At 44.1% G+C, this 18,437-nt stretch overlaps 1 protein-coding gene across 1 annotated transcript in view; it reads left to right on the top strand.

Moving 5' to 3' along the window:
* slc25a14 (solute carrier family 25 member 14) overlaps positions 1-18,437 on the top strand; it is a 94,744-nt gene that overhangs the window by 7,493 nt on the left and 68,814 nt on the right. The window contains exons 3-6 of the mRNA XM_078546912.1: positions 7,936-8,030; positions 10,354-10,461; positions 12,620-12,643; positions 13,456-13,482. Coding sequence (XP_078403038.1) covers positions 7,936-8,030; positions 10,354-10,461; positions 12,620-12,643; positions 13,456-13,482 — 254 coding nt within the window. The remainder of the gene's footprint in view (positions 1-7,935; positions 8,031-10,353; positions 10,462-12,619; positions 12,644-13,455; positions 13,483-18,437) is intronic.

Raw genomic sequence — 18,437 nt, 5'->3', positions numbered from 1 at the left:
AAGTTTTTTCTCACCTCGCATTTGCTTCTTTTGCAAATCACTTTAAAACTGTGTCTTTTGGTAATTGATCCGTTTACGAGCGGGAACGGTTTCTCCCTGTCTACTCTGTCCAGACCCCTCATGATTTTGAAAACTTCTATCAAGTCTTCTATTAGCCTTCTCCTCTCCAAAGAAAACAATCCCAACTTCTCCAATCTTTCCTCATAACTTTGATTTATTCATTCATGGGATGTAGGCATTGCTGGGCCAGCATTTATTGCCCATCCCTAATTGCCCTTGTTCAGAGGGCATTTAAGAGTCCACTATTGCTGTGGGTCTGGAGTCACATGTAGGCCAGACCAGGTAAGGATGGTAGATTTCCTTCCCTAAAGGGCATTAGTGAACCAGATGGGTTTTTACAACAATCAACAATGGTTTTGTGGTCAACATTAGACTTTTAATTCCAGATTTTTTTTGAACTCAAATTTCACCATCTGCCATTGTGGGATTCGAACCTGGATCGCAGAGCATTACCGTAGGTCTCTGAATTACCAGTCTAGTGATGATACTATACCACCGCCCCATAACTGAAGTGTCTTATCCCTAGAACCATTCTCGTAAACCTCTTCTGCACTGTCTCCAATGCGTTCACACCCTCGAACCTTTTCTGCCATTCACCGAGTTCATGGTTGGTCTGCAGCCTAATTCCCAAATGCCCGTCCCTTTACCCCATATCCCTTAATGCCTTTGGCTAGCAAAGATCTATTAAGCTCAAATTTAAAATGAATAATTAATCTAACAATACTTGCAATTTATGAAAGAGAATTCCATGCTTCATTGCCTTTGTGTGTGTTTTCACTCCCGAAAGGTCTGACTCTAATTTTTTGACTGTACGCCCTAGTCCAGGACTCCCCAGCTAGTGGAAACAGTTACTCCCAATCTACCCTACCTGTTCCCCTTAATGTTTTGAAAACTTTGATTAAAAGACCTCGTCACCTTTAAATTCCAAGAATTCCTAAGATTGTGTAAGCTCTCCTTGTAATGTAATCCTTGTATTCTTGTAAACCTATGCTGAAATCCCTCCAAGGCCACAATATCCTTCCTAAGGTCCAGAGCTGCTCACAGTGGTGGTTTACCCAGGGCTTTGAACAGCTCTAGTGTGATGGGCACTCGTCCTCTAGATATAAAGGTCATTAGCCTTTTGATCATTGTCTGTACCTAAAATCATAGAATAGATACAGCACAGAAGGAGGCCATTCGCTAGGCCATTTGGCCTGTCATGCCTGTGCTGGCTCTCTGCAACAGAAATTCACCTTGTGCCTCTCCCCTGCCTTTTCACCATAGTCCTGTAATTTTTTCTTCCGATAATGATCCAATTCCCTTTTTAAAGCGACAATTGAATTTGCCTCCACCATACTTTTGGACAGTGCATTCCAAATTTTAACCACTGGCTGTGTTAAAAAAAAAAGATTTTCCTCACTTGCCTTCATCAATCGAGACATAGATTACAAAAGTAGGGAAGTCATGTTGGAGTTGTATAGAACCTTAGTGAGGCCACAGCTGGAGTACTGTGTGCAGTTCTGATCGCCACATTATAGGAAGGATGTGATTGCACTGGAGAGGATGCAAAGGAGATTCACCAGGATGTTGCCTGGGATGAAACATTTAAGTTATGAAAAGGGGTTGGATAGACTTGGGTTGTTTTCGTTGGAGCAGAGAAGACTGAGGGGCGACCTGATCGAGGTGTCGAAGATTATGAGGGGCATGGACAGAGTGGATAGGGAGCAGCTGTTCCCCTTAGTTGAAGGGTCAGTCACAAGGGGGCATAAGTTCAAGGTGAAGGGCAGGAGGTTTAGGGGGGGATGTGAGGGAAAACTTTTTTACCCAGAGGGTGGTGATGGTCTGGAATGCGCTGCCTGTGAGGGTGGTGGAGGCGGGATGCCTCACATCCTTTACAAAGTACCTGGATGAGCACTTGGCGCATCATAACATTCAAGGCTATGGGCCAAGTGCTGGTAAATGGGACTAGGTAGGTAGGTCAGGTGTTTCTCACATGTCAGTGCAGACTCGATGGGCCAAAGGGCCTCTTCTGCACTGAGATTCTTTGATCTGTGATTCATGTCACCGTTGCTTCTTTTGCTAGTTACCTTAAACCTGTGCCCTCTAGTTCTCGATTCTTCCACCAAAGGGAACAGACACTCCCTCTCTACTCTGTCCAGACCCTTCATACCTCTATTGGTTCTCCTCTCAACCTTGGAGAACAGCCCCAACCTCTCCAATCTATCTATGTAACTGAAGTTCCTCACCCATGGAACCATTTTCATGAATCTTTTGTGCACTTTCCCTAATGCCGTCCAACCTTCTGAAAGTATGATGCCCAGAACTAGGCACAGTGCTCCAGTTCAGGCTGATCCAATGTTTCATATACGTTTATCATAGGTTCCCTGCTTTTGTACTCTTATGTCCCTACTTATAAAACCCAGGATCCCGTATGCTGTTTTACTTGCTCCCTCAAACTGTCCTGCCACCTTTGGTGATTTGTGCATGTATATAACCAGGTCCCTCTTTTCCTGCACCCCCTTTAGAATTGTACTCTGTGCCTTTCCCCGTTCTACCAAAATGAATCATTTCACACTTCTCTGCATTAAATTTCATCTGTCACATGTTCCCCCAACATTCCACCAGCCTGTCTGCCTGTTTCCTTCTGAAGTTTAACACTATCATCCTCAATGTTCACAATACTTCCAAATTTTGTATCTTCCACCAATTTTGAAATTGTGCCTTGTACACCCATGCCTGGGTCATTAATATAAATCATGAAGAGCAGGGGTCCTATCACTGACGTTCATGACATTTTAATGACCTGTGTACCTGGAATCCCCAAGTCTCTTTGGACCGCCACTGTTTCTAGCTTGTCACCATTTAGAAGGTCCCCTGTTCTATCCTTTCTAGGTCCAAAGTGGATGGCTTCACATTTGCCTACCTTTGAAATCTATTCACCACAATTTTGCTCATTCTCTTAATCTGTCAATATCTCTTTATAATTTTACCTCTTTGGTTCATGTTCATGGCTGCTTTTTTGGCAAGTAAAACTCTTGCCCTTTAGGGTATAAACTGGTTCTCTATCACAGATTCCTTTTTGAACGCTTCCCATGGTCTTCACAGAATCACAGAGCACAGAAGAGGCCCTTCGGCCCATCGAGTCTGCACCGACATGTGAGAAACACAAGCACGCAGTCTTCTGTCACTTTACCCAATAACAGATTTGTGGATAATCTCTGTCTCATCCCATTGAAGTCAGCCTTATTTAAATCTAGAATCTTAGTAGCTGTTCCATATCTCTTCCTTTCAAACACTGGGTTGAACTCCATCATTAAAATCGCTTTGCAATGAATATTCATTCAGCTTTGGGTTTTGAACTAAATCTGGCCTGTTACTCACCAATTATTAAACCTAATACAAATTGTTGCAGAAAATTATCTCAGACATATTCCAACTTCACTACCTTTAACACGTGTTAATCTGTTTACGCCAATCTATATGAAAGTTAAAATTCCCCATTTAAACTACTCTGCTTTAACTACGTTCTTGTTTAATCTCTCCATTTCTGCAAGATACTATTTCACAGTTTCTACTTTTTTTTGTTTCTTAATTCTACCCATAAACTCTCCACTGTCTGCTCACCTTCTAGTTATATCCCCTCTTATCATTGAAGTGATTTTATCCTTAATCACTAAGACTACATCTCCCCCTCTACCAGTCACCCTATCTTTCCTGTAGACCTTATAACCTGGTTCTAGAAGCAAAATACTGCAGATACTGAAAATCTGAAATACAAACAGGATACGCTGGAAATAATCAGGTCTGGCATCTGTGGTGAGAAACAGTGTCACCATTTCAGGTTGATGATGCTTCATCAGAACTGAGGAAAGACAAAAATGTAAAGACTTTGAGCAAGTGAATTTCCCTCCGAGTTGAATTTGCACCATTTATTCGCTTTTACTCCATGCGTTTGCATAACAATTGCTTATTTCGCTCATGCATCCTAACTTGTCCTGCTCTACTGTTTTACACTCTCAATATTGATTTCTCTCTCCTCATTTAATTACTTTAGTATTCCCTTTACCTGCAGTTCCAAAAGAACAATTTCTGCTTTAGCTATAATTTCTTCCCTTTTGTTTATTTCTGAACAACAACATAGAGTACCTTTTGCACCTGAGCCTTCCCTGCTACGTAGTAGTTTAAAGTCTTTGTGAGTACCCGATTTATTGTTTCTGCTAGGATTCTGAATCCACTTCGATCCAGGTGAAACTCATCCTAATGGTACATTTCCTTCCTTTCCCAGCACTGTCGCTAGTGTCCTCTTTTTTTGCCCCCCCACCCATCTTATTCCTATGCCAGTTTGCATGTGGCTCAGGTAATTATTCAGAGATTATACTGCTCGAGGACCGGTCCTTTAATTTAGCTCCTGATTCCTGGGACTCTCCAGCAGGACCTTTTGCCTTTTCTTATGTTATTCGTCCCAGCGTAGATCACAATGACTGGCTGCTCCCCATCCCTCTCCAATATCCTTTCCAGCTGGTTTGGGATGTTCTTCAGCCTAGTACCAGGTAGACACCAAACCATATGAGACTTTTGATCTTGCTTACAAAGGATGTTATCTGTCACCTCCCTGGCAACAATGACATTAGGACTCCCCTTTCACACCACCTTTTCCTCTCCTTTGGACCACCTTAAGCTCATGCAGGATATCCCACCTTCGGTCTATCCTTATCTTTACAAGCAGCAAGTACGTTGTACCTGAAGGATAACATCAGATCCTGTGATTCCTTGTTCTCTTATCTCCCCTTGCTATGTACAATATCCATTACACCAACCCCATTCTAAACCTGCACCTCTGTACAAAATGCGACTGAAGCCTGGATGAAACTGATCCTGAGCTGGAGAGATTCGAGATGGAGACACCTATTCCAGCTGCTGTTCGCTCAGAATAATATCGCTGTCCAGAAACTCCCAAATATTACAGTCTATGCAGATAACCTACCATATCTTAGCCTAAATTATTTATATTATTGATATCATTTTTAATTTGTTGCAAATTGTTTTCTTTCTTCTCATACACACTAACTTGTACTAAGCAGTGGATGTAAATGTTAAGGAATTAAATATCTGAGGTTTTCACGACAGGCACTGGAGGATTTAGAGGAGCTCCTTTCCCATTTTCATTAAATTTCCAACTTTCTCTGCTCCTCACTCACCTGGAGCACTGTCTTCAGTTCTGGGCACTGCACCTCTGGAAGGATTCAATAAAATCATAGGTTGTTTACAGCACAGGAGGAGGTCATTCGTCTTGTTGTGTCTGTGCCAGCTCTCTGCAGGAGTAAGTCACTTAATCCCACTCGCTCACCTTTTCCCTGTAGCCTGGCTAATTTTTTCTCCTCAGGTAATTATGCAATTTTCTTTTGAAGGAGTCAATTGAATCTGCTTTCACCATACGCTCAAGCAGTGCATTCTAGATCCTAACCACTTGAGTAAAAAGGATTTCCTCATTCACCGTTGTTTCTTTTGCCAATTGCCTTAAATTGGTGTTCTTGTCTCTTCCACCAGTGGGAACAATTACTCCATATCTATCCTGTTCAGACCCCTAATGATTTATGCTTTGGAGAGGGACAGATTCACCAGAGTGCTATCAGAGTTTAAAGGGTTAATTAAGGAGGGGCAATTGCCTAAACTTATTCCGTATCTCTTTGCCTTTAGAAAATCATGGGGTGATCTAATTGGATTTTTAAAAATGATAAAAAATTCAATAGGAGAAATGTGGAAAACCATTTCCTCTGGTGGGGAGTCCAGAGCAAGGGAGCATAACTTTAAAATTAGAGCTAGGCCATTCAGGTGTGAACTCCCTCAACCTAGCCATCTCACATTGTCTTTCTATTCCCATGACCTCAATCACAGATACAATCATCTCTGATCAGTTCTTGCATTCACATCCCTGGAAAAAATTCTCCCTAAGTCTTGCAAATTCCCAACTGTCCAGCCTAGTCTTCCATTCACCATAACATTTCTGTAGCTAATGATCTACTCAATCACACCCTCACTTCCACCTTTGCCATTGTACCCATTAAAGCCATTATTCTCTCTCTCTCTCAGCCTGGTTTTTCACCTGGTAGAGCCTTAATGTCTTGCGTCCTTAGGGACAATCTTGAATGTTGATTGCTGGACAACTGGATAAACCATCCAACCAACCAGATCTGGCTGAACGACATAAAGCACTATTGAGACCTGCTCTGCTCAGCTAAGACTGCTCATTATACCAGTAAACCAGGACCACCCTGGAATACAGGCATACCCCCTAGCTTCTCTTGACTACAAAGTGTCTTCTGAAACCCCTCTTCACACTCTGTGTCCTCACCACCAACAAGTGTGAAGAGTTCATGGACTTCTTTGTCACTAGGCTTGAAACCATCTGATGAACAATCGTGTTGTCAGTTGTAGCTCAGTTGGTAGCACTCTCGCCACTGCGTCAGAAGGCACTGGGTTCCCGTCTGACTCTAGGACTTCTGCACAAAAATCCAGACTGTAGTAATACTGTATTGTTGGAAGTGCCATCTTTCAGATGAGACATCAAACCAAGGTCCTGTCTGCCTGTCCGGTGGACATAAAAGATGCCATGGCACAGTTTTAAATCAGAGCAACAGCGTTCTCCCCGATGTCCTGGCCAACATTTATCCCTAAATCAACATCTCCAAAGATGCCTTTATCACATTACTGTTTGTGGGAGCTTGCTGTGCACAAATTGGCTGCCACGTTTGCTATATAATGACAGTGACAACACTTCAAAAAGTACATAATTGGCTGTAAAGTGCTTTGGGACACCCGGTTGTCATGAAAGGCGCTTATATGACTAGTCAGTAAAAGAAAAGAAAGAGTTGCATTTATCTCAGTACTGTGTTCCCCCTTGCCCTAGCCCACAATCATCTTTCTCTTTCCTATCTCCTCATAACTTCTCCAAGCTTATCTTGTCCATGAGGCCCTTCCTCCTGGCCCCTTAACCCTTTCCCAATAAATTGTTGACCACTCAACCTCCTGTTCTAGTTGTCATACTAGCTGAAGTTGTAAAAGGTTCCCTCAGGGGTACTGTCCTCTCCCTTTCAAAAAAAATTCCCAACACCCCACTCTTCCAAAATTCCATGTTTGACTCCTCTGCCTTTGCAAACTGCTGCCTCATCTACAATCATTCTTTCCTTTCTGACCAGGTTTAGTCACTCCTAATATTTCCTTCCTCTGCTCAATGTCTGATCATGCCGCTCTGAAGCATGAGGGTTACTTTCTACGTGAAATTTGTGATCTGAATATAAATTGTTTATTTGGCTGAATGGACAGTCTTTGTGTGAGATTAAAAACTTCTAAAAGCACATTAAGCACCAGTAAAAATACAAGGTTACTATTTCCTAAAAACAGATGGCCTTGATATGATCCCATACATGACAGCATAATTTATTGTTCGAAAGAGCATACTCTTATTTCAATCTCATTCCTTCAGCAGTAAGGTGTTTAATGTATGGAGCAATCTGTGCAGGTGGGCAACAGGAAAGTTGGAAGGTTAAAAGGAATTGGAAATATTCTTGCATTCTGGATTCCTTGTTATGCATGTTTTTATAACATGGAGACATGGAGATACCATATGGGGAATGGAACTGATTGGATTGTTCTACAGAGAGCCAGCCTGGACTTGATGGGCTGAATGGCTGCCTTCTGTGCTGTAATAAACCCATGACCTGAAGGAATGAAGAAACAGGCTAAAAACAAACAGCCCTTCTTACCCTGTGGAGGAAGTCCTACGATGAAAGAAATGGGGTAGTAAGGCCTAGGGTGCTTAACAGTGGAGTTGGAGCATAATGATTGCTTGGTTTTGTTATGCAGACTAATCTTAATAATGTTTATTTCCCGATGCAGCATTAGCCCAGCCCTGTTGCGTCAGGCATCCTATGGCACCATCAAGATCGGAACTTACCAAACTTTGAAACGCTTGTTTGTAAGCTGTCCACAAGGTTGGTTTGACTTCATGTGAATATTTGTTGATTATGTTCCCAATCCTTGTTTACACTGGAACTCACAACATCACACCTTCCCCATTGTGCCTGGCTCTCTTAAACATTTCTCCTGGAATCTGCTTCTCTTATAGACCAGTCAGCCTGACGTTGGTAGTTTATAGACCAGTCAGCCTGACGTCGGTAGTTTATAGACCAGTCAGCCTGACGTCGGTAGTTGGGAAAATTTTAGAGTCCATTGTAAAGCATTTAATAGCTGAGCACGTGGAAAACAGTGACAGAATCGGACAGAGTCAGCATGGATTTATGAAAGGGAAATCATGCTTGACAAATCTACTGGAATTTTTTGAGGATGTAACTAGTAGAGTTGATGAGGGGGAGCCAGTGGATGTGGTTTATTTGGACTTTCAGAAGGCTTTCGACAAAGTCCCACATAAGAGATTGGCGCGTAAAATTAAAGGGCATGGGTTTGGGGGTATTGCATTGAGATGGATGGAAAACTGGTTGGCAGACAGAAAACAAAGTAGGAATAAACGGGTCTCTTTCCCAATGGCAGGCAGTGACGAGTGGGGTACCGCAGAGATCGGTGCTGGGACCCCAGTTATTCACAATATATATTAATGATTTAGATGAGGGAATTAAATGTAATATCTCCAAATTTGCAGATAACACAAAGCTGGTTGGGAGGGTGAGCTGTGAGGAGGATACAGAGATGCTTCAGTGTGATTTGGACAAGCTGAGTGAGTGGGCAAATGCATGGCAGATGCAGTATAATGTGGATAAATGTGAGGTTATCCATTTTGGTAGCAAAAACAGGAAGGCAGATTATTATCTGAACGGCTATCAATTGAGAGTGGGGAATGTGCAACGAGGCCTGGGTGTCCTTGTACACCAGTCGCTGAAGGTAAGCATGGAGGTGCAGCAGACGGTAAAGAAGGCCTTCATAATATGGTATGTTGGCCTTCATAGTCAGAGGATTCGAGTACAGGAACAGGGATGTCTTGCTGCAATTGTACAGGGCCTTGGTGAGACCACACCTGGAATATTGTGTGCAGTTTTGGTCTCCTTATCTGAGGAAGGATGTACTTGCTATAGAGGGAGTGCAACGAAGGTTTACCCGACTGATTCCTGGGATGGCGTGACTGACATATGAGGAGAGATTGAGTTGATGAGGATTCTATTCGCTGGAGTTCAGAAGAATGAGGGGGGATCTCATAGATACCTATAAAATTCTAACAGGACTAGACAGGGTAGATGCAGGAAGGATGTTCCCGATGGTGGGGGAGTCCAGAACCAGGGGTCACTGTCTGAGGAAATGGGGTAGACCATTTAGGACTGAGATGAGAAGAAATTTCTTCACCCAGAGAGTGGTAAGCCTGTGGAATTTGTTACCACAGAAAGTAGTTGAGACCGAAACATTGTATGTTTTCAAGAAGGAGTTAGATATAGCTCTTGAGGTGAAAAGGATCAAAGGGTGTGGGGAGAAAACGGGATCAGGCTATTGAGTCAGATGATCAGCCATGATCATAATGAATGGCGGAGCAGGCTCGAAGGGCCGAATGGCCTACTCCTGCTCCTAGTTTCTATGTTTCTCTGATCTGACTGCTCTGTGCTCATCACAAAACATAGAACCTTTAGCATAAGGGAAAGTTATTCCATCCTTCTGGTTGCTGATTTTAGGCACATCCTCTCACAGTCCAGTTACCTGTGAGTGATACCATGAGCAGTTTGAAGCCGCTATCGATTTTATGTTGATTCAGATAACAAAACGTTATTGTTCATGTAAAATAAAAATAAAAATTATTTATCTAAGAAAACCATCATAGGTATTTATTGAAGGAAAAGATTACTTGACTTAATAATTGTGGTCAGTGTAATAACAGTGGCCCAGTGATTATCAAACCGTTGACAGTGGCCCAGTAATTGTCAACGGTGTAATAACACCTGCCCAGTGTGAACAAAAATGCATTGTTTTGATTTTCATAGTGAATTTTACTAATTGACCTCCAGTGGGAGAGGTACAAGAGGAGGGGGTGAAGGTGGACATAGAACAAACATTTTTGCTTTTGGCTACAAGAACTGTTAGAAGCCCTGATTGAAAATACTTAAGATGAAAAAAGCATCAGAAAGAGGCTTGCAAATGTAGCCCTAAACTGGTTGGAAAGTGAGCATTGGCCTTCAATCTGGTGGTGCAAGGAAGAAGAAACTTCTGTTGTGACTTTTGATATATGTATCTTAATTTTTTTTTAAGCGTTAACATTATTTCTGGTCACTGTGCCCTTGGCCTGCCTTTCCACTCATGTGAATTCTTTTTAATTTACAGATGAAACGCTTCTTGTAAATATTCTGTGTGGGATTCTTGCTGGAGTAGTTTCATCCTCAATTGCCAACCCTACAGACGTTCTAAAGGTACACGGAATAACTTTCAGAAGTACGGTACACTCCCTTTAACACATGCCTGTGGGAAGCCAAATTCAGACCATGGGTTGAGGAGCTGTGTGCTAATGGAAACCAGGAATGTGCTTCTGCATGAATAGAAAATATGGAAAAGCCCATCCATCGCACGGCACAGTTTCAATTTCCACATCAGGGTCATCCATCCATGTTCCCAACAATAATAGCGTGCATTTATATTGTGCCTTTAATATAATAAAATATCCAAAGGCACTTCACAGTAATGTTAATCAAACATAATTTGACAACTGCACTAAGCAAGGGGATATTAAAACAAGTGACTAAAAGCTTTATCAGAAGGGTAGATTTAAAGCCTCGTTTCAAAGGAGGAAGAAGTGGTTGAGAGGCGCAAAGGTTTAGGCAGGGATTCAGAGTTTGAGGCCCAGAGTTGAAGACACGACCACTAACGGGGCAATGAAAATGGGAATGTACAGGAGGCCACAATTGGTAGCTTGCAATAAACTGAGGGTTGTTACAGAGATAGGGAGGGGACATGTTTAGGGAGGGATTTGAATACCCAGATGAGAATTTTAAAACTGAGGCAAAGTTTAACTGAGAGCCAGTATAGGTTAGCGGGCACATGGGTTATGGATGACTCTGGATTGGTGTGAGTTTATGAGTGGGAAGCAGAGCTTTGGGTGAGCTCAGGGTCGCAGGAGGCGGAAGAAGGGAGAGCAGCCAGGACAGCATTAAAATAGTTGAGTGTGGAGGTATCAAAGGTGTGGAAAATGGTTTCAGCAGTGGATGAGCTGAGGTAGGGGTGGAGATGGGCAACATTATAGAGATGGAAGTATGCATTTTGAGAGGATATGGGGTGGAAGCTAAGATTAGGGTCAAATGCAAATTAGGGCCAAGATTGCAAAAGATTTAATTCAGCCTCAGGCAGTGCCCAGGAAGAGGGATGCGAGTGGGTGGCAATGGCTGAAGACATTGGCTTTAGCCTTTGCAATATTTAATCGGAGGAGATTTCTGCTTATCAAGTATTGGATGTTAGAAAAGTAGTGTGACGTAACAGAGGCAATGGAGGGATTGAGAGAGGTGGTGGGGAGGTAGAGCTGGATGTCATCAGTGTTCATGTGGAACCTGACATGTTTCTGGATGATGTTGCTGAGAGGCAGCATGTAAATGAGACGGTGTTGGGGGTGGGGCAGTGTTTGCTAAAGAAGTATCTCCTGGGGAAATATTAGAAATAGGAGTGTGGGAAGTGGGAAGAAAAACCACAGCAGGTAATTCTTTAACTTAAACTGGACAAGAATGGAATCTGGCAAGTGCAATATTACCCAACTGGAAGAGGCTTTGGAGGAGGAGGATGGTGTCAGTCATGTTCAAGGCTACAGAAAGGTTAAAAAAAAAACAAGCAGTCTGGTTTCCCACGGTCACAGCCACTTAGGATGTTATTTATTTACTATGGTAAGTGCCCTTTCAGTACTGTGGCAGAGGTGAAACCTGATTGGATGGTTAAAACATAAAATCTGGGTAAGATGGGCATGGACTTGGGAGACAAGAACATATTGAAGGTCTCTGGAGAGGAAAGGGTGGTTGGAGATTGATCGATAGTTTGCAAGGATGGAGGGGTTAAGGGTTTTTTTAACAAGAGGGCTGATGATAGCAGATTTGAAGGAGTGAGGATGGTACCTGAGGAGAGAGAACCAGTTTTATGTGAGTGAACATGAGGCCCAGGAAGAGAAGCTGGACAGTCAGCAGTTTGGGGGAAATAGGGTGAAGGGAGCAGGAGGTGGGCCTCATTGACAAGAGCATGAGCGGAGATAGGAGAGAAACTGGAGAAAGAAGTGAGTTCAGGGCGTGAGGGAAGTTTGGCCCAGTGGGCTAAGGTAAGCGAGAGAAGCAGCAGAGGTGCTCAATTTTATCTCAGTCATAGTGGCAGATCAAGCCATGAGCTCCTCGCACTTAATGTTGGAGGAGAATGAGGAGAGAGTTTAACAAGATGGTTTGTAGTGGAGAACAGAGGTAGGGGTTATCTTATATTCCAGAGTGAACCTGAAACAGTGAGACGTTTTGTCTGAGGAGCACAGGACCCTGCAGTTTCAATTACTTTCCATGTCTCTCTCATCCTCCCGCAGTGGGTAGTGTCCCTACCTCTAAGATGGAAGCTCCATGTTCAAGTCCCACTCCAGGACTTGATGGCCAAGGAACCGTTCGTAACACAGCCAAACAGGTTGATCATTAACCTGTACGATCTTTTCAACGCATGCCAATGACAGGTGGTAAGAGTGGGAGAGATCCCTGGTCAGCCATGTGATGGCAAGAAAGTTGAAGCCTTGACCTTGACCGTCCACAGCTCAATCCATTGGTGGTCATCTTCCGAGATTCTATAGACTCTGGAACAGTTCCTACAGATTAGAGGGTAGCTAATGTAACCTCACTATTTAAAAAGGGAGGCAAAGAGAAAGCAGGGAATTATAGACCAGTCAGCTTGACATCGGTAGTGGGGAAAATTCTAGAGTCCATTATAAAAGATTTAATAGTTGAGCACGTGGAAAACAGTGGCAGAATCGGACAGAGTCAACATGGATTTATGAAAGGGAAATCATGCTTGACAAATCTACTGGAATTTTTCGAGAATGTAACTGGTAGAGTTGATGAGGGGGAGCCAGTGGATGTGGTTTATTTGGACTTTCAGAAGACTTTCAACAAAGTCCCACATAAGAGATTGGCGTGTAACATTAAACGGCATGGGATTGGGGGTAGTGTATTGAGATGGATAGAAAACTGGTCGGCAGACAGGAAACAGAGTAGGAATAAACAGGTCTTTTTCCGAATGGCAGGCAGTGACTAGTGGGGTACCGCAGAGATTGGTGCTGGGACCCCAGTTATTCACGATGTAAATTAATGATTTAGATGAGGGAATTAAATGTAATATCTCCAAATTTGCAGATGACACAAAGCTGGGTGGGTGGGTGAGCTGTGAGGAGGATGCAGAGATGCTTCAGTGTGATTTGGTCAAGCTGAGTGAGTGGGCAAATGCATGGCAGATACAGTATAATGTGGATAAATGTGAGTTTATCCATTTTGGTAGCAAAAACAGGAAGGCAGATTATTATCTGAATGGCTATAAATTGAGTGGGGAATGTGCAATGAGACCTGGATGTTCTTATACACCAGTCACTGAAGGTAAGCTTGCAGGTGCAACAGGCGGTAAAGAAGGCAAATGGTATGTTGGCCTTCATAGCCAGAGAATTTGATTCTGGAACAGGGATGTCTTGCTGCAATTGTACAGGGCCTTGGTGAGACCACACCTGGAATATTGTGTGCAGTTTTGGTCTCCTTACCTGAGGAAGGATGTACTTGCTATAGAGGGAGTGCAGCGAAGGTTTACCCGACTGATTCCTGGGATGGCGTGACTGACATATGAGGAGAGATTGAGTCGATTAGGATTATATTCGCTGGAGTTCAGAAGAATGAGGGGGGATCTTATAGAAACCTATAAAATTCTAACAGGACTAGACAGGGTAGGTGCAGGAAGGTTGTTCCCAATGGTGGGGGAGTCCAGTACCAGGGGACACAGTCTGAGGGCATGGAGTAGACCATTTAGGATTGAGATGAGGAGAAATTTCTTCACCCAGAGAGTGGTGAGCCTGTGGAAGTCGTTACCACAGAAAGTAGTTGAGACCAAAACATTGTATGCTTCGAAGAAGGAGTTAGATATAGCTCTTGGGGCGAAAGAGATCAAAGGGTATGGGGGGAAAGCGGGAGCAGGCTATTGAGTTGGATGATCAGCGATCATCCAAGCAGCAATCAATCCGGTGCAGGCTTGAAGGGCCGAATGGCCTACTCCTGTTTTCTGTTTCTATAAGACTACAACATACATGTAAAAGTGTATGTTACCACAGTAACTCCACCTTCTTGGGCAGGCAGATGGCAGAACGGCCGGTGTGGATCAGATTCGAGCCATCAGCATCGGGTTCGATTCCCATTCCAGCAAGGGTGGATTTGGGACCTTGTTCCTTTCCCTATCCATGGTAGAGAATGTGGTGCTGAGAGTTGGACCTACCTTCAGGCAGAAAACTGCCAGCCACCTGGCACCTCCTCCAGCCACCTCCCTCACCCCAAACAAAATAATTCTTAACTCTGGGAGAGATTATTCGGTGCATTGTTGGGAGTTGTTTTTAATAAAACTCCAAAGAATGAATCACAGAATCTCACAGTGCAGAAGAGGCCCTTCGGCCCATTGGGTCTGCACCGGCACGTGAAAAACACCTGACCAACCTATCTACCTAATCCCATTTACCAGCACTTGGCCCATAGCCTTGAATGTTATGACGTGCCAAGTGCTCATCCAGGTACTTTGTAAAGGATGTGAGACAACCCACCTCCACCACCCTCCCAGGCAGTGCATTCCAGACCGTCACCACCCTCTGGGTAAAAAAGTTTTTCCTCACATCCTCCCTAAACCTCCTGCCCCTCACCTTGAACTTGTGTCCCCTCGTGACTGACCCTTCAACTAAGGGGAACAGCTGCTCGCTATCCATCCTGTCCATGCCCCTCATAATTTTGTACACCTCGATCAGGTCACCCCTCAGTCTTCTCTGCTCCAACGAAAACAACCCAAGTCCATCCAACCACTCTTCATAACTTAAATGTTTCATCCCAGGCAACATCCTGGTGAATCTCCTCTGCACCCCCTCCAGTGCAATCACATCCTTCCTATAATGTGGCGACCAGAACTCCACACAGTACTCCAGCTGTGGCCTCACCAAGGTTCTATACAACTACAACATGTCCTCCCTACTTTTGTAATCTATGCCTTGATTGATAAAGGCAAACATCCCATATGCCTTTTTCACCACCCCACTAACATGGCCTTCAGAGATCTATGGACAAACACACCAAGGTCCCTTTGTTCCTCAGAACTTCCTAGTGTCATGCCGTTCATTGAATACTTCCTTGTCAAATTACTTCTTCCAAAGTGTATCACCTCACACTTTTCAGGGTTAAATTCCATCTGCCACTTATCTGCCTATTTGACCATCCAGTCTATATCTTCCTGTAGCCCAAGACACTCAACCTCACTGTTAACCACCTGGCCAATCTTTGTGTCATCCACAAACTTACTAATCCTACCCCCCACATAGTCATTTATGTCGTTTATATAAATGACAAATAATAGGGGACCCAGCACAGATCCCTGTGTACACCACTGGACACTGGCTTCCAGTCACTAAAGCATCCTTCTGTCATCACCCTCTATCTCCTACAACTAAGCCAATTTTGAATCCATTTTATCAAATTACCCTGTATCCCACGTGCATTTGCCTTCTTTATAAGTCTCCATGTGGGACCTTGTCAAAGGCTTTGCTGAAATCCATATAAACTACATCAACTGCACTACCCTCATCTACACACCTGGTCACCTCAAAAAATTCAATCAAATTTGTTAGGCATGACCTCCCTCTGACAAAGCCATGCTGACTATCCCTGATCAAACCTTACCTCTCCAAGTGGAGATAGATTCTCTCCTTCAGAATTTTCTCCAATAGTTTCCCTACCACTGTCATGAGACTCACTGGTCTGTCGATCCCTGGCTTATCTCTACAACCCTTCTTAAATAGCAGAACCACATTAGCTCCAGTCCTCTGGCACCTGCCCCGTGGCCAGAGAGGAATTAAAAATTTGGGTCGGAGCCCCTGCGATCTCCTCCCTTGCCTCCCTCAGCAGTCTGGGACACAAATCATCCGGACCTGGAGATTTGTCCACTTTTCAGCCTGCCAACACCTTATCACTCCCTATATCAATTTTCTCAAGGACCTCAGAGTCTCTCTCCCCGAGTTCCATGCCTTCATCCTCATTCTCTTGGGTGAAGACGGATGTGAAGTATTCATTCCACTCTCTACCGATGTCCTCTGGCTCCACCCATAGATTGCCTCCTTGGTCTCTACTGGGCCCTACTCTTTCCATGGTTATCCTCTTCCCATTGAAATACTTGGGATTTTCCCTACTTTTACCAACCAGAGCTTTCTCATATCCCCTCTTTGCTCTCTTAATTGCTTTCTTAAGCTCCATCCTGCATTTTCTGTACTCCACTCATGCCTCTGCTGATTTGCTCCCCTTGTACCTGCTAAAAGCCTCTCTTTTCCTTCTCATCATACCCTGAATATACCTGGTCATCCATGGTTCTCTGAGCTTGTTACTGCTTCCTATCACCTTAGAGGGAACATGTTGAGCCTGCACCCTCCCCATTTCATTTTTGAACACCCCCCACTGCTCTTCTGTAGATTTCCCCAAAAGTAGCTACTCCCAGTCTACCTTGGCCAGATCCTGCCTTATTTTACTAAAATCCGCTCTCCCTCAATCCAAAACATTTTTTTGCAACATGTCTATTTCTTTGTCCATAACAAACTTAAACTGTACCATGTTGTGGTAGTTATCACTAAAATGCTCCTCATCGCCACCTCCGCCACCGGTCTGGCTTCATTCCCCAGAATTAGGTCCAGCACTGCGCATTCCCTTGTTGGACCCTCTATATATTGACCTAAAAAGTTCTCCTGTACACATTTCAAGAAATCCACTCCACCCAAGCCCTTAACACTATGTCTATCCCAGTTAACGTTGGGAGAGTTGAAATCACCTAATGTAATTACCCTATTATTGTATTTACACACCTCCGCAAATCGTGCACATATTTGCTCCTCAATTTTCCGCTGACTATCTGGGGGTCTATAATAAACACCTAAGGCTGCCCTTTTATTATTCCTAAGCTATACCCACAAAGCTTCATTCGATGCCCCCTCCAAGATATCACCTCTCCTTACTGCAGTAACTGACTCCTTAACTAATAATGCAATGCCTCCTCCTATTTTACCCCCTCCCCTGTCTCGCCTGAAGATACTATATCCTGGAATGTTGAGCTGCCAATCCTGCCCCTCTCTTAACCACGTCTCTGTGGCTACTATATCACAATTCCACATTTCAATCCTCACCCTTAACTCATCCATTTTACCTCTAATACTCCTGGCATTAAAATAGAGGCCATCCAGCCTTGCCTTACTCCCTTGAAACTTAATGCAGCTGTACTCCCTCTGACTTGATTGTTTTACTGTATTATGATGTGTCCCTATTCTGCTAACATTCTGTGTCCCCTTCCCCTGCTGAATTAGTTTAAACTCCTCCCAACAGCACGAGCAAACCCACCCGCAAGGATGTTATTCCCGCTCCGGTTCAGATGTCGACCATCCTGCTTGTACAGGTCCCACCTTCCCGAGAAACGGTCCCAGTGGAATCTAAAACCCTCCCTCCTACACCAACTCTTAAGCCATGTATTCATTTGCGCAATTCTCCAATTTCTGAGCTCACTAGCACGTGGCATTGGGAGCAATCCAGAGATTACAACCGGACAGGTCTTGCTTTTTAGTCTACTGCCTAACTCCCTAAATTCTTGATGCAAGACCTCATCCCTCTTTCTACCTATGTCATTGGTACCAACATTTACCATGACTTTTGCCTTATCACCCTCCCCCTTCAGGATGCCCTGCAGCAGTTCAGTTGCATCCCGGACCCTGGCACCAGGGAGGCAACACACCATCCTGGAGTCTCATTGATGGCCACAGTAGCGTCTATCTGTTCCCCTGACTATAGAATCCCCTATTACTGTTGCTCTTCCTCTCTTCCTCCCCTCCTGGACAGACAGGCTGCTTGTGGTGCCAGAAGCTTGGCTCTGTCTGCACTCCCTGGAGGAACCAGCCTCCTCATCAGCCTCCAAAATGGAATACTGACTTGCGAGCAGGACCCCAGGGGACTCCTGAACTACCTGCCTATTTCTCTTGGACTGCCTGGTGGTCACCCATTCCCTTCCTTCCTCAAGTCCCTTCAGCTGCAGTGTGACCACCTCTCTAAATGTGCCATCCACGATGCTCTCAGACTCGCAGATGCTCCACAGTGTCCCCAGCCGCCATTCCAGCTCTGAAACCCAAGCTTCCAGGAGCTGCAGCTGGACAT

Source organism: Cetorhinus maximus, chromosome 8, assembly GCF_964194155.1.
Source record: "Cetorhinus maximus chromosome 8, sCetMax3.hap1.1, whole genome shotgun sequence".
NCBI lineage: Eukaryota > Metazoa > Chordata > Chondrichthyes > Lamniformes > Cetorhinidae > Cetorhinus > Cetorhinus maximus.
The sequence above is the reverse complement of the archived record's forward strand: the minus strand, read 5'-3'. Positions and strand labels throughout refer to the sequence as shown.